Raw genomic sequence first — 17,430 nt, forward strand, 5'->3', positions numbered from 1 at the left:
ACACAGAAAGGCGTCCTAGTCCAGTCATATAACTGTATAGCCTCTGTGCTGCCTCTCCACTTAATTTTCATGCTGTACTTTCCAGCATTGTGTGTATAAGCTAGTTGTTATCCTACCTAATTGTCACCATGGACTCTTCTGTAAAAACAGTTGGCATTCATTATGAATTTCACTACATCAACACCACAGCATCTGCATTCAGTTTTGAGAATTTACACACAGTAGTTAGTTAAAAGTGTCTGTGCAATTAAACAAATAAAACCACAGGTGCAGTATGCGCTCATGCATGTGTGAATATTTTAAAGAGGCATATCAAGGTGCAAGCAGACTGAAAGCAAAGTTTTACTGTCTTTAATTTTGTGAGTGTTATGAGACACGTACAGTTCATCAGGCCAAGATAAAGACACACACATACACACACACACACACACAGACACACAAATTAGAGTTAAATCTGTGTTTCCCAAAAGCACCACAAAAACACTGAGTGCAGCATTCAAAACAGGTGAAAGTGAAATTTATTAAACCTGAAACTTTGTCTGTCTTTGCTTATTTGTTTTCTTAGAAAGAACAGAATTTCCAGCATATAAGTTCACACAATGTATATAAACAGTATGTTCGGATCAATGGAAAGGTCTCAGGCTATGCAACAGTTAGGTGAAAAGCCAAATAAAAATCATAATAATTTATTAACAGTCTAATATAATAAACAAATGGCAACTACTTACATTGGTTAGATCATATTAAATATGTCAGAATGGAGAGGTTAAGACTTCAACATATGAACAGTTGAACGGCTCTACAGCAGAAAGCAAACACAACCTGTTAAGCTCCAGTTTCAAGCACTTATGGATGAAAGAAAAGCTGACAGAAAGGGAATAGAGTGTGCTTGTTCGAACTGAGGTTTTGTAAGGAATAAATGGTCCCCAAGAAAGAAAGGAAAAAATGCTGGAATGAGACTTCACCCTGTTTACCTCTGCGATTCACTGCACTGAGGGTAACAGCACCATCTAAACGCTCATGTTACCTACTCTTGGTTTGCTGACTAGTGGAGAGCAGGTGCACTGGTAGCCATCAGCCTGGTTGGGAAGGTTGGTTATGCTTAGGAATGTTTGGGTTTAACCGCTTCGAACATTCATCTGCAGTTCATTTGCTGTCCAGTCGGAGTAACTGCTCCTTACCGTTGACTGTGAGAGATTTGAGCTGACCGTCCTCCTCTACCTCCACTCTCTCTTGACCGTTCTCTACAATACTGCAATGACACAAACGTTACCTGTGAGATTTGCATTGAATAAACTTAAGTCAAATGAGCAACACTTAGTGAGCAATTTGCATAAGACGTGTAACTGAATAACGTTATTAAAATGATTGTGCAACCAAGGTGTGAAGCGGTTAAAAGCTATTCCAATATGTTCTTTTGTACCGTTTAGTGGTGATCCTCTTTCCGTTGATGAATTTGGTGGATGTGGAAATGGAGGTGAAGTTTCTCATCCCACCTCCACCACCAAATGGAGACGATGAAAATGAGCTGAAGCTTCCTCCACCCATTGGGCCGAACGGAGAAAACCCTACAGAAAAAATGATGATCATGTTCCATTACACTAATAGCTGTACAATAAATGTTGACTTTTCCCATGGCTATACCTGCATGTCCATAAATCACTGACCACACAGTCAAAATTCTGCCATATTTAAAGGGTTAATTTACACAAAAATTACATGCCATCAAACAGTTGTAAACCTTTAAGTTTCTTTATTTTGTTGAACCCTATTAAAGATATTTTGACCAAAACTGAAAACTTGTATCAACTTCCATGGTCAGAATAACAAACACTATTGAAGTCAATGGTTACAGGTTTCCACTTTCCAACTTTCTTTAAAACATTTCAAAGCGGATTGGAACAAGTGAAGGATGAGTAAATGACGACAGAATTTTCATTTTTGATGAACTATCCCTTTAAAATGTAAGCCTTAAGAAAAGGGGCAGTTGATCTAAAACTGAAAATTCTGCCATCTTTTACTCACCCTTCACTTGTCACAAACTTGTTTGTGTTTCTTTTTTTTTTGTCTGTTGAACACAAAAGTTATTTAAAAAAAAGTGTTGGAAACCACTGACCATTGAGTAACCAATAACTTCTATAACAATTGTTTTTCCTGTTATGCGTGTTAATGGTTACAGGTTTCTAACATGCTTCAAAATATCTTAATTTTGTGTTCAACAGAAAATGCAAACTTAAAAGGGTACTTGAGGGCGAGAGTATATTCAGTTTAGGGTGAACTATCCCTTTAAACAACATCAGACTGCGAAGGAAATACCAGAGTGATCTATGAGAATAATTTAATGTCAGAATGTAATTGAAGCAGAACAAAAACTGTGGTAAGGGGTATAAAAGTTTGCAATGAATCAATATTTGACATGGAACAAGAAGAAGCCATGCTGTTGCTTCACTGAAAATAAAATACAGATATCATATTAACATTGAGCAAAACTTGAGAGAGGTAGTAAGCCTACAACCATGTTTTGAAAATGTGTGTACAACAGGCTCATTGCAGACACTAAAATAATTAATAAAATGATCTTTTTTTGAATGTTCTTTTTGCATGCAGTTTCCAAAGTGTCGAAAATAAAGCAAAGCACTAGACTAGTCCACACTTTTCATGTTTCTGAATTTGAGGTTATCAAAGGTTTTTTATATAGTTCAGTAAGACTTGAAGCTCTAGTTTATTAGCATGAGTGATCGGGGACAGGTGAGGCTTGGAACCCTCATCTACATCTTAAGTGGGGAATGACAGAAAAGGTTTGAGAAACACTGAGCTGCACACAGATTAACATACCTGTGTCAAATCCAGAAAAGGACGGACCAAATGGAGAAAATCCAGGAAAGAATGGACCTGCTGTCCTGCTCCTGCTCATACCTCTGTGACGGCGCCCACCAAAGAAACCTTCAAATGTGTCATCAGCTTAAAAAAATAAAGAAAAAATAAAGAAAGAAAATTAGGAGCTTAGTAGAAAAAAGATGTCATAAAATTAGGATATTATAAAGATATTTACACTTAAAATAAAAACATAAAATACATCTAAAATAAAAACATCATTTCAGGCTCACTGTGGGTCAGCAGAAAGCATTCTAGGTTCAATAAAGCCATTGAGTGACTTATTTCAAAAGTTTTTCCTAATTATAAAAAAAAATAATAATTTAATTAAAAAAAGCAAGTGAAACCTAGATTTAAAAAATATATTTTGTTTGTTTTTCTTCCCCTAACAATTTAACTGATCAATACTGAATTATTTCGAATCACAGTTAAAATATTTAATATCAACACAAACTTTTCAGTACTCACAGAATCACTGTATGAACACCGAAGGAATATGAAGGAAAAGCACTATTTCACCTATATATGAAACTTATTTACACAAAAAATGTCAAAGTTTGTTTGATTTAGTAAGGCAACCTTTTTTTATTATTATTTTTTTTTACAACCAAGCTAATTATAATGTCTTTAAATAAATCTTTATAATTGTGGTATAATGTTTTACTACACTTATAAACTAAGAAATGTATGATGCATTAAACAAATAAAATTTGTTTAAAAATAACAACATTATATATAACAATTAATAATTTTTTTTTATAAAGAAAACAACTATGTGGTGACAGTAAAACAAGTAGTAACTTGCAGCTTTAATTATCATCATCTAATGGGAACACATAGGTCAACAGGGGATACGTAGATCTATTTTTGCTCATCCTCGTAGTTCTGTGAGCAAATGTTGTAAAATAGAAGATTTAGATTATATGCCTGCTGAAACATGCCTAGATCAATAGTTCTCCATTTTCAGGCACTCAGCACCTTAACATGAACTTCCCCATCTCCTTCAAGCAAGTTTTATTTGGCAGGCAGAACCACGACTGAAATCTTCATGCACACAGTTATTTTAACCCAGCCCAACCTTGTCATAGCTACATAAACACCGGTAAACACCAATGACCTTCTATCCTCAAAGATGGTGCTCCTGAAACCTAAACCAAGTGTATTTGCATCCAGTTGACCCATTCAAAAACAATTCTCAGTTCTCTGAAATTTTTCAAGCATACATATAAAACACACACACACACACACACAAGCGTTCTCTCCCCGCATTGGCCTACAGCTATTAGCTTTGCCTTTCTCTTGCTGCTCTTTTATTTGGAAGCTATTTCTGAGAACATTCCTAGTGGATGATGCACACTCTCTTCTCGTCCCGCTCGCTGGTCCAAGCACCCTCGCCATATTTAGAGTGCCTGTATGTTTCACACACATGCTGTTCGGCCATTTGTTCCCCGCAGTTAGAGTCAGAGCGCATGGGGAAGCACTTCAGTGTTTAACGGATGACTAAAGTGTGTTATTAGTGAGCAGTCCTATTTGAACAAGTTCACCAATATCAGTATTTAACAATAATTAAGGGGACAGATTTGCACTCCAAAAACTTTGTTTTGTTTTTTAAATTGTGGAAAGCATTTAAGATATTATTTGTTCAACAATATAACAAATTATAACTATGAATGTGGTCTAAAAAGATAGTTCACCCAAAAATCTAAATTCTGTCATCATTTACCCTCTCTACACATGTTCCAAACCTGATTGACTTTCTTCTGTTGAACACCAAGTTAGATATACTGAAGAACATTGGAAAACAAACCGCTACTGACTTCCATAAAATGAACAAAAGGTCCTCCTTTAGAGGTCAATGGCTGCTGGTTTCATTATTCTTCAGAAAACCTTGTTTTGTGTTCAACAGAATAAATTAAATTCATAAAAAGTTTAAAACCACTTGAGGCTGAGTAAATTTTAATTTACGAGTTAACTGTCCCTTTAAGCCTTTATTCATGGATAATCCTCAGAAGATGTGGAATGTAGCACGCAAGTCACATGGACTACTTTCATGATGCTGTTATGTCCTTTTCTAAAATAAGCATAAAGTTCCTTTGTGTGAAGTATCACAGAAAAAACTGCACAAATGTGATATTATATATATATATATGTGTGTGTGTGTGTGTGTGTGTGTGTGTGTGTGTGTGTGTGTGTGTGTGTGTGTGTGTGTGTGTGTGTGTGTGTGTGTGTGTGTGTGTGTGTGTGTGTGTGTGTGTGTGTGTGTGTGTGTGTGTGTGTGTGTGTGTGTGTGTGTGTGTGTTTTGTAACCGTATAAAAGATAAAAGTACAATTTTCCCATAATACACACCAAAGTTAAGAGCCCATTTCTGAGAGTATTTTTAGTGAACAATATAATTATAGTAGATTAACATAAAGCTAATCAACTAATGAACCCAAGCTCCAATAATTTCATGCAAAATCTAATTACCTAATTATAACTCAAACCACGTTATTACTGTCACACAGACAGAAACAACGAGAGAGATTAAATGACCTTCATTTCCTCACTTTGGGAGTTTTGTTCTAATTTTGAACACCATTTTCACTGACAAGAAGCTCTTTATTCTGAAATAATGCAGGGTAAATGCGGTTTCACAGTTAAAAATTGAAATACTAAACTGCATGTTGCGAATGTCCCCTTTTGGCACTTGCTTTATTAATTCAATAAAATAATAATAATAATAATAATCTCACATGCACCTACCAAAGAAATCTGCAAATGGATCATGACCTCCAAAAAATTCCCTGAAGACGTCTTCTGGGTTACGGAATGTGAATCCACCCATATATTCATCATCGTAATGGCCACCTTTACCAACAATAAATCATTAGAGGACAGACACATTTCCAAAAACAGGAACAAATGTGAACAGGTAACTTTTACAAAGAAAATAACTTCACCTACCTCTATTAGAGAGGCCTTGTTTACCATATCTATCATAATCTCTCCGTTTGTTTTCTGCAAAAGAAAAATGCTGCTTTTAGTTTCACTCAGTTTAACATGTTTTATATAAGTCACACACACCTGCCACAACACCTTCACTTTTTCTTTGTGGCATGTTCGAGGTCTGGTATACAACTGATATTGAAGGTATAGCAAAATAACAGTTTAATCAGATTCAATGATCTTTGCTAAGCTAAAAGTGCTCTCGCCAGACCGGGATATCAACTGAATCGATAAAAATAAATAAATAAATAAATAAATAAATAAACTGTTTTACTCTAGGGCAGTTGCCTATTTACTATAAAAAAGCAGACTAAGGACACATATTCCTGTTTACACCTTTACATGACACTTCTGTTTTGTTTCAGTCTCTTCCCTGATTTCTTTAAGGGAAGAAGGGCCTATGGACAGCTGTGTGTACTGGCCTTTTCTAATCTAATTTAATATTAGTAAAATAAGAGTGATTGGCAAATGAATGCTAAAAGAAACAACAGAAAACAACACAGAACAGTTTTTTTGGTTTCAGATTAGATAAACACAAACAACACTCAACGCTTTGTGTTAAAAGGAAGACTTTTAAGGAAGCATTGTGCTGTTTAAATTATTTGCTTACAATTTCAGAAGACAGAGCTTAAACACCATCTGGCTGTCATGCTGCACCAAAAGGTCCAAGAATATTTCTTTATTTACTGGCTATTTAAACCACAAGTGGCTACACATGTGACTAAAAGCACATTACAAACACAATATGGGTGTTTTCTACCACCCATGGAAGTGAAAGTGGACACTTTTTTTGATTTATAAAAATTGTATCGTTTTTCACCTGTGACCAGATGAACAAAATATATTTTACTATCAGAAGCAAAAGCACCAACTTTTTTTTTATTCATGTTGAGATTACAATAACTGTGTGGCAATGCATTTTAACAAGTCTTGCACAGGAAAATGAAATATTTAATAATAAATAATAAATGAAATCTAAAAATACCTCTACACATTTAATAAAACGGTAAATGGGAAGATGTACAAAAAAAAAATGCAGACATGCAAATGAAAATACATAACTTTTTTTTTTACTGCAGAAATACAGAAAAAAGTAACTGGCTTAAGAAAAAGACTTAAAAAGCCAAAATACCAGGACATGTGTCATACCTCAACACCTTAAAATAGTCATAAATCAAGCAATTCAACCACTGACAGGTTATTTTGGTAGATTTCTTTACACTTTACAAACATTTATAAGAGGAAATTATTCACTTTCAATAATAAAAAAACAGTGTATCATTTAAAAATAATTATAGAAAAAATAAATATCCAATACCATCTGACAGGACTTCATATGCTTCTGAGATTTCTTTGAACCTTTTCTCCGCCTCCTCTTTGTCATTGGGGTTTTTGTCTGGATGCCATTTTAGTGCAAGTTTTCTGTACCTGAAAAGCACATACACACCTTTTTCAAAGCAAGACATCTTAAATTTGAAAAGGGCACAAAAACTACATGCACCTGCAGAATATAAATTTATATGCAGAATATATAGTCACAATTTAAAAAGTACATCAAAGATGTACAAAAAAGAATGAAAGTGATAATATATAGTGTATATAGTGTGTATTTGTATATCTAGAACATTAAAAAATTATTTACAAAAATAACAGCATATATGTGGGTGATTAATGAATGCAAACACAAAAAAAGTTTAGGTTATTAATTATTTTATTTATTTTTAATTTTCATTTATTTATTCATTCATTTATTCATTCATTTTCTTTTTGGCTTGGTCCCTTAATTAATCCAGGGTCGCCACAGCGGAATGAACCGTCAAATTCAGCATATGCTTACGCAGAGGATGCCGTTCCAGCTGCAACCCATCTCTGGGAAACATCCATACACACTCATACACCACGGACAATTTAGCCTACCTAATTCACCTGTACCGCATGTCTTTGGGCTGTGGGGGAAACCGGAGCACCCAGAGAAAACCCGCGCAAAACTCAAGAAGAACATGCAAACTCCACAGAGAAACGCCAACTGACCCAGCAGAGGCTCAAACCAACAACCTTCTTGCTGTAAGGCAACAGCACAACCTACTGTGCCACTGCTTTACCATATTTTTATTTTATTAACTTATATTTAAATCAACAAATTTCATTATATAAGAATCATGAACAAACAACAACAAAAATGTTAGTTACAAGACTGAAGATATAGGACTACAAAGATTTTTATAAATCACTATAAATTCCTGATGCTGATTTTAGTAAAAAAAAAAAAAAAAAAAAAGCTGACCAGAAACAGTGTTTAAATCAAATTAAATGTTCAAGGATGCTAATATTCATTGGAAAAAAAATGTAATGCCCACACAAAATAAATTCCACACCTCTTAACATCCACTTTCAATCCAGGTCATGCTGCACAGTTTAACTTCAGTAGGTGTGACAACAGGTCAGCATCCCTGTACACTCAACCTGAGTCAGCAATACACACGCAGCCTGCAGCGTCAATGGCCTAAACCAAACACTCTATACACCAGAGGATTTGTCCTTTGCACATCTTTTGATAGCGTTTACCCTCCAAACCACTGTGCTTTAGAAATCCTCCCTTAAACATCAGCAAATTCAGTGACCTACAGAACAAGGCTTCAATAGCTGTTTGCTCACCTGAAAAACAAAGGACAAAAACACCCTTTCTAGAAAGGGAGTGGATGAATAAGGTGTGGAGTAATGAATAAGGACACAATGTGACTAAACACCACTAAATGCTGTAAGGTTTCCCTTCTATGCATTTACACCCTATTCCTTTTTCTGGGTCAAGCTCAAATTGCAAAATAAAAGACTGTGTTTACATACAATGTTTACATGCAATATCTAAATGACGTGTGAAATTAGCAATTAGACTTTATTTTGATGGTCCCTATTGCACATTCTGTTGGCAAGTTGCATTGAAACTAAATGCCAATAACTCTCATTTGAGTATTAGTAGACTGTCTGCTTAATATTTGCTGATACTGCTCCTTCAACACATTTATCTGACCATAAGAAAATTTGCAAGTACGTCTACTTACACTAACCCCAACCTAACAGTCTACTTATAATCTAATGAGAATTAGTTGGCATGTAGATGCAATGTAACTTAAATTCAACAAAATGCGTTAAAGGGACCATCAAAATACAATGTTACCGTGAAATTTTGCATTAATGGAACTTCTTTTCCACTACATTAGTTTCTCTGGGTTTACTGAACTCTTTAGGTATGTGTTTGCATAAACTGCTCATTTTTGTTTAATTCTATTAAAAAGGTAAAACCTTCCTTTTACATTTTTAAAGAAAAGAAAAAGATAATTGGTTTAAAAAAAAAACACAAAAAAAAGCAAAACAATTGTGATCAAACAACTGAAGTTATTCTACCAAATATTGCTTTCATAACTAAATACCAAGTTAAAACACTGGTTATTGCATCGTCTAAAAATGAATATAAATGAAAATGCCTTCTTTTTTGTTATTTTAACTAACTGTTGCATACATATATAAAATGCATATATAAAACGCATATATATATTTTTTTTAAGAAATGACATTAGCTGTTTTCAGATAAAACAAAAATTACATTTTACTCCAACACATGACTACAAATTGTACTAAATACAGCTAAACTGAAAAATGCCAAATGATCTCTTATATTTTCCCATAACTGCATCTTATGAAACTATTGAATATTTTAAACTATGTACTATTATATGAATGGTCTTGGATCAAGCTGATTAAGAATGTACTTTGCATTTTGAAGATGTTTAGTTGAAAAATTATTGGCAAATTTCTTAAAACTTTTATCAATTTGTCATGACATAAGAGAGTTTGCCATAGCATTTCTCTTAATCCCTTCTATATTTACCACAGTGAAAGTGTTTCCATCTCAACCTCAGCAATGTCACGGCAAGCACGAACAGCAATGCTTATCTGGGTCCGCATTTGTTTATTTCCAAACGAAGACATTAAAAAGGAGGGCTTTTTTATTTTTATTCAAAGAACATCAGAAGCAAGGGATTAAAACAAACGCACTGACAGAGATGAGTAATAAAGAAGTCTCACACAAACAGTAACACTAAGCCTGTGTTGCACAGTCACTGTTATCATTAACGCTCTACTATGTCCAGTGTGTAAAAATAGACAGCCATGACAGAACACAGAGTACTTACGCTTTCTTTATATCGTCAGGAGATGCGCTTTTCGTGACACCAAGGATGTGGTAATAATCCTCCTCCATGGCTCAGGTTTTGGGTTTCCACTCCACGGGATGAAGACTGATGTTCAGCAGTGGGCCTGAAAAAGAAAGAGAGCGACAGAGAACCAGTTGAAGAAGACATAAAAGAGAGGACAACAGATTGAGGGTGTGCTTTGTTAAAGGGTGGGAGACTACTGTGAGGGACAACCTCAAAACACCAACTCGTCACTTAAAAGCTTAGTTCTGCATTACATTTCATGGCATGCATAATAGTGTTTAGGATTGATTCATGATTGGACATGTCATCCACTCTAGGCTCCTGTATATTACTTCAATTTTATTTTAGGAAATCCTATTTAAGAAGGTAACATAATATGAGAAATTATCAAAAGCAGAAGTTCTTACTGGTTTATGAATATGACAAGCGTGTTATACTTCGAACCCACATGATATTTTTAAATAGTGTCCTTTAAATCATCTTAAATTTATCAGACTTATCATTAGCATCAAAACATCAACTGCTTTCAGACAATCAGGTGCCAAATAGTCAGTTCCCGTATCCTTCCAGCTGGATCTGACTGGTGTTATTTATATCAGCGGTGTCCTTCAGGACAGGCCCAGAGGTGATCAAGGCCTACACTACATGATTTTTAAAACACTAAACTGACTTTAGGACTGAACATTAGGCATCATAAGTCTACTGACCAGAAACACTGGGCATCAAACACAAAAACTGAACATCACATCCTTCTAGACTTTCAACCCACAGAGAAAAGTGTTCAAATTAAATTTATTTGCACTAAATTTGGCTCAAAAGCTTATCAACTCGATATAAAATATGTCGGAAGTGAAGGATGAAGATTACAAATACCAAAGTCTGTGTCCATCTAACATTAAACCTCACAAAGGCCTGTGATATCAGGGTCAGGCCAAAAACTACTCCAGATTGTAATTATGGGCAAAGTCATGTAATGTATTCCAGCCTTAAAGGCACAATATGTATTAATGTTTAAAAAGCACTAGTTATACTATACGTTATATTTTTGATGGCTTATGTACTTACTTTATTCCAAATGTTTTTAAAAACGTTCAAATCCAGAGAAATTGGTTAATTTAACTAGTGACTAAGTGTGGTTCTGTTTTCCTATTTTATGGAAAACAGGAAAACACCAAGATGTGTGGTGTATTTATAAGACTGCACAAAGCATTATAACAGAACCCTTAAATGTATTAAGTATGATATAACAGTGCTGCTTCTTCAACATGTGCTCATGACCAGAAGAAGTGATGGACTGTGGCATAATAAAAGCTCTCCTGCTTTCATGTTGTATAATGCTCGTTTCTCATCAGCAATTGCTTCAACATTCATTTCACTTCAACAGCTTTCAGCCTAACTCCGCTTCAAATACCATAATAACATAAGTTTTGAATATTTCAGCTCATTCTTTAAGAGGATTTCTGCAGTACAGTAGGATGTAATGACAAGGACAACTCCCATGACTCCACACTCAGTCACAGCATCATAACAATACACCGTATTTTGTTGCTAATACAGACAATTTTGTTACTGTCACTGTGCCTTTAAAAATACAATTACTTTATCAATTTAGTCCACTTGAAATGACATGTACAACAAATCTAACAAAAACAAATATATTTTGGCTCAACTTTCGGTTGAGGCCAACGAATTACTATTTTATTAATACTTTATTTTATATGTGTAACTTACTGATAACAATAAATTAGGTATAATTACGTGCAACTAACCCTAAATCATACCAATAAATAACTATCATACTAATAATAACTATCTGTACATTGTTTACAGTGATTACTCAGGACTTAAATAAATAATTTTATTTTAATGGTGAATAATTACATGCAACTCACCCTAAATCACTCCCATTCCTAATCATAAACTGCAAGCACATTGTTGACTGTGATTATTCAGCACAACAATAAATTGTTTCATTTTGAAAACAACTTTTTTTTTCTATCTAGATTTTTCATTTTTGGTTTGCATTCATTTCCGTAAATTAAAATCACAGATAACGTTTGATTACAATTTGTTCAAAATGAATAAATGTATTGCTCATGCAAACACCCAATACTGAGGAAAAAAGACAGGATGAAGGTTGATTGGCCACAAAAATTTAAACCCTAAAGCTTAAAAAGCAAAAAAGATTTTATCATGCCACCCAAGCAAACTCAAGTTACACAACAACAGTGATTCAGTAAGAAACATCTACTAGTGTACTATACTGTACATAGTAAATTGTTTGGACTACTACACAAACAAACAAAAACTATTGTATTTATATTATTTTAACTATTTTCAAAAATTCTAAATATCAATGAACACAACCATTAAGGCAATTTGAGGACTAAGATATATTATTTCAAGAAAGCAACTTGAAAATGTACTTAATAGGTAGATTTTGACACACAAATGTATTTCTTTATGTTTTAATGTGATACCAGCACATTGGCTATTCATTTTCTTTTCGCTTTAGTCCCTTTATTAATCTGAGGTCACCACAGTAAAATGAACCACCAACTTATTCAGCACATGTTTTACACAGCGGACGCCCTTCCAGTTACAACCCATCACTGGAAACATCCATACACACCTATTCATACTCATACACAACGGACAATTTAACTTACCCAATTCACCTGTACCACATGTCTTTGAACTTGTGAGGGAAAACGGAGCACCCGGAGGAAAACCATACAAACATGGGGGGAAACAAACTCCACACAGAAATGCCAACTGACCCAGCTGAGGCTCAAACCAGCAGCCTTCTTGCAGTGAGGTGATCGTGCTACACACTGCTGCACCGTGTCACCCCAACAACATTGGCTATATTCATGTCAAAACCTATACTAAATATACAATATATAACATCCTTATCAATCATTCTTAATCAATTCTTTTTTTTCAAAGTACAAAAATCATACAAATAAAAATCAGGGGCAGACTTTATCGATAAGCGAGGTAAGCAGCCACGGGGATTTAAGGCCTCCAAACTTAGGGCAACAGGAAATTAGGGGCCCCCAACTAATACTAAGAAGCCTATTTAATCATATAGCTTTTTTATACATTTTCTATCATATATTGTAAAACTATATCCAAAACCATTAAGATTTTGATGATGAATTGTGAAATGTTCCTTCCATCCTGCACATGCAAATATTGAAATCTAATCAATCACAAAAATAGCTAATTAAATGTACGTATAGTTCGTTTGTGAACTTGTTTTTTATTTGTAAGTTAATTGTATTTCATTTTACATTAAGAAGATAAAGGTTCCACTTAATATATATTTTTAACATGCAGTTTATTTAAAGAAAAAGAAAAATGAATCTACAGACAGAAAAAAAGATCCACAGAGAAAGAGTGTTTTGAGTTTTAATGCTAGGGCCCCATACCTGGTAATGCTTGGGGCCCCCAAATCATCAAGTCTGCCCCGGATAACAACAACAACACTAAAAAGAGTCATATACATATATATCTTCTAGGTTGATTAATAATAACATTTGAAAAATTCCTCCTGAAGACCCCTTTTCAAACATTTCCCTTAAAATATTTCCTGAATAAAATTTTTTTCTAATATAATTTAAAATACACATTCTATTAAAATATGTTTTATCATCAAAATATTCGTACACAAGTCACAAACAGGTTTTTCTTGCCCTTTCGATAGATATTTTTAAAAGGAGGTACCATCTTAAATATAAGTGTGTAAGTCTTGACTGGCCGATTCTACATCTCCTACTATATGTACAACCTGAATGTTTCTTTCATTTACAAATGGATTCACTTCATATAAAATGTTGTTTCTACATTCATCCCATTCCAACGGCCATTTCTCATTAATATACAAACTCAACCCGTTTCACAAATTTATATAAACAACACAATGGAAGAACTTTGTTAGCGACTGATGCCCCAGTTTCAATAGACGCTGATTCTCACATACAGCACACACACAGCATTTCCTCTTCTCTTTAGTCAGTTCTGAGCCATTAAGTGTTTCAAACCCCACCTTTTGCCCTGCAGCCAACATTCCAACATTTACACCTTTTTGAGTCATTCACTTCATGAAGTACACTTACAGTAAGTGTTCAGTCCTCGATTCATGGTTTTTCCTCAGCTCTATCTTCCTTCAATCTCTATTGCACATTCCTTTGCTACTTGTCATGAAACAGCAGTCAGGGCAAACTCACAAATGTGTGAACAGATGTGAAATGGTTGCTGAATTCTCTGGAGCTTGTTTTCTGGCTTCTCATGATGGCACTAAGAGGAGGCTGTCAGCTCAGCTAACACCAGATCTCTTGACCGCAAAGTATGCAGTCAGATTGTGCCAAATCTCACCACAGATCAACCAGTTTTTGTTAGTCTAAATTGGTTTGGTGGTTTAATTCTAAGATATGAAAAGTAACTCTAAATTAGCAGGTTTGAGAGTGCATGAATGTATTCTTGAAAGTTTAATGGATGATCAGTCCAGCAACAAGCATTGCCATTTCTTTTATTCTTTCAAAATAAGAGATTTATTTGACAGCACATGTTTGCCAATGTGAGTAACAGATGAGGCAGTGCTATCTAGGACAATGGAAATCAATATTTGGCAAAGGTGTGACAGACTGAACCAGAGGACAGCTGGATGAACTCTGCTACTGTCTTTGAGTTTTATGGCCAACTGATACAAGTGTCTGAATCTGTTACTTTGGAAATTAAGTAGAGCTAGGCAAAGATTAACCGAATGCAAAATAAAGGTTTGCTTTGACGTAATAAATATCTATCTATAATAAACAGACATACCTTTAGGCCTGTCACAATATCAAATTTGTGTTGTACGATATATTGTACCACAATTTAATGTGATAACGATATTATTGTTCTTTTAAAATCAATTTATGCCACTCATTATGCAAGTATGAACCTAATAGCATTATAATGGAAATACACTATCAAAGAACATATTTTATTCTTTAGAATATTTCATTTAATAATTGGGCATTGGAATCAGCATGAGAAAATGTATATATCCTAAACAAATAATTAAGCAATGTTGACAAAATGTGCAAGGTACCAACACTAGGAAAAAGTTGCATGTTTACCAAAGTCAATTTAGAGCACAGGATGCTGAATAGGCCACATACAATACCAGATCTATTTTCAATTGTTAGGCACCCACATAAAAATATACTATAATTTATATTAAATACTATAGTTTTTTTAACCATACTGACATCGTCAGTATCTTTATTGAAGGTGTCAGAGGCTGTGCAATAAGTTAAAATGTTGCTGACTTTTTTATGTATGAGCAATATATATTGCATCACAAAAAATTGAGGAAATATCCACGTGTTGTGCGATAATAAGTCAATATTTTGATTATTGTGACAGGCCTACATACATTATGTGTAAGTGATGGACATTCATTAAAACAAATCTATACAAAACAATTTTGCTACATAGATATTTAAATGTATGTATAATTTGTTTCAAATATAATTTAGATCTAAATATAAATATAATTTGTTTTCAAATATATACATGCCTGTATAGTTAATAAATATACACAGTCACACACTTAAATTATAACAAAACAAACCTTTATTTTATTAATTGTGATTATTTTTGTAAGCACTAATATTAAGTTTCTGTCATTTCCTTTCAGATGGCTGAAACCAAAGACTTTTTATAGGAGTAATTTGTTTCTGCAAAAGACAGACTGTAACATAAATAGCCCAGACAGTTTATACACTTCCTGAAAATTTTACATTTGATCAAACCGATGTCATTAAAATCAGTTTTATAAAGTATTACTACCCAATGACTACACTAAATTATTTAAACTTGTTTTGATAACGACACACTATTGCAGCTGCTTGATGTCTCTTTTATAAATAGTGGTTGTCTAGTGGCCTTACAAAGGTTTCTAATCAACAAAGCCTGTTCTTACGTTACAGTGGGAGTGAAAGGCACACCAGTACCTCCTCAAAGACAGAAAGTAAAGTACACTGGGCACCTTTAACAGCATTGATCTTTAAATCCTGCAGAATATACTGACAAACAGAGAACTAAAGAGACACTTGGTTAGTTGACTTGAAACTGAAAGCTGTTACATTACGCCTTTTCACAGTCCTGTCAAACTGGCTACTGCTACTCCACTTATCCAGGTTAACCCTGAGACAGGGTTTTTCCTCATTTAAAAGGATCTTCCTCCATTCTTTAGATTAAAGTGAAGCAATGCTGTGAAAGCACAATCAGCAAACTACCATCCTTAATAGACATCACTTGGACTAAGGTCGATACTGTAGTGGATCTACATATGAAGAGTTCAGATGCAAAATCCTCTAAACACTATCTAATATTTTCTCCCTAAATTAACATTTTTCTCAAGCTCTTGTGTGTAGGTTCTGCAATTTTAATATTTTGGTGATTAATAGGTTCTTTTCGTTGCCTTTAATGTGGAATAACTGAACCTAAACATAGGAGGTTGAGAAAAGTTTTCATTTTGAAAGAAATTTCATTTGGTATTTAAAGGCTTTTACATCTGAACTCTTCATATACTAAAAGGTGTTATTATTATTATTATTATTATTATTATGCAACACAATGGCTCAGTGGTTAGCACTATCGTCTCACAGCAAGAAGGTCACTGGTTCGAGTCTTGGCTGGGTCAGTTGGCATTTCTGTGTGGAGTTTGCATGTTCCCCCGTGTTGGCATGGGTTTCCTCTGGATGCTCTGGTTTCACCCACAAGTCCAAATACATGCGCTAGAGAGGAATTGAATAAACTAAATTGGCCATAGTGTATGTGTGTGAATGAGTGTGTATGGATGTTTTTCAGTACTTGGATGCAGCTAGAAAGGCATGTGCTGCGTAAAACATATACTGGATAAGTTGGCGGTTCATTCCGCTGTGGCGACCCCTGATGAATAAAGGGACGAAGTTGGAGGAAAATGTATGAATGAATTAATAATATACTTTCAGAATTATCATCGGACATCCCACGTCACCATTTCCAGATTCAAACACTAGATTCAAAAGAACACAATAATACACACACGCTTTGCAGTAATACTACCAAAAATGAGCATAACCTTTAATATCCACCAAAATCTAATTTTAAATGTGAAGTATAAACAAACAAGCGAATAGTGAGGTAGTATTGTCAAATGTGACAATGGCTGCATCTGAAATCACGTAATTCTCTAATATACAGTCAGCCAAAAACAACATGACGAGAGCAGTACATTTTTGAAACTCAATTAAACTTAATTAAATTAAACTAATTTAAATTTAACTATTTTAATGGAGTTTTCACATCAATGCCATATAA

At 34.3% G+C, this 17,430-nt stretch overlaps 1 protein-coding gene across 9 annotated transcripts in view; it reads right to left on the bottom strand.

Annotated features, from left to right (window-relative positions):
* dnajb6b (DnaJ heat shock protein family (Hsp40) member B6b) overlaps positions 1 to 17,430 on the bottom strand; it is a 41,772-nt gene that overhangs the window by 22,800 nt on the left and 1,542 nt on the right. For 4 of the 9 annotated variants that reach the window (XM_087258964.1, XM_087258961.1, XM_087258965.1 and 1 more), the window contains exons 2-8: positions 10,051 to 10,174; positions 7,179 to 7,288; positions 5,819 to 5,872; positions 5,618 to 5,722; positions 2,836 to 2,961; positions 1,424 to 1,568; positions 1,182 to 1,252 (exon numbers count right to left, since the gene is read on the bottom strand). In XM_087258964.1, the coding sequence (XP_087115090.1) occupies positions 1,182 to 1,252; positions 1,424 to 1,568; positions 2,836 to 2,961; positions 5,618 to 5,722; positions 5,819 to 5,872; positions 7,179 to 7,288; positions 10,051 to 10,118 (679 nt within the window). In that variant the 5' untranslated portion in view covers positions 10,119 to 10,174. 9 annotated transcript variants of the gene reach the window in all.

The sequence above is a fragment of the Danio rerio genome, chromosome 7 (genome assembly GCF_052040795.2).
Source record: "Danio rerio strain M-AB ecotype USA chromosome 7, GRCz13ab, whole genome shotgun sequence".
Taxonomy (NCBI): Eukaryota; Metazoa; Chordata; class Actinopteri; order Cypriniformes; family Danionidae; genus Danio; species Danio rerio.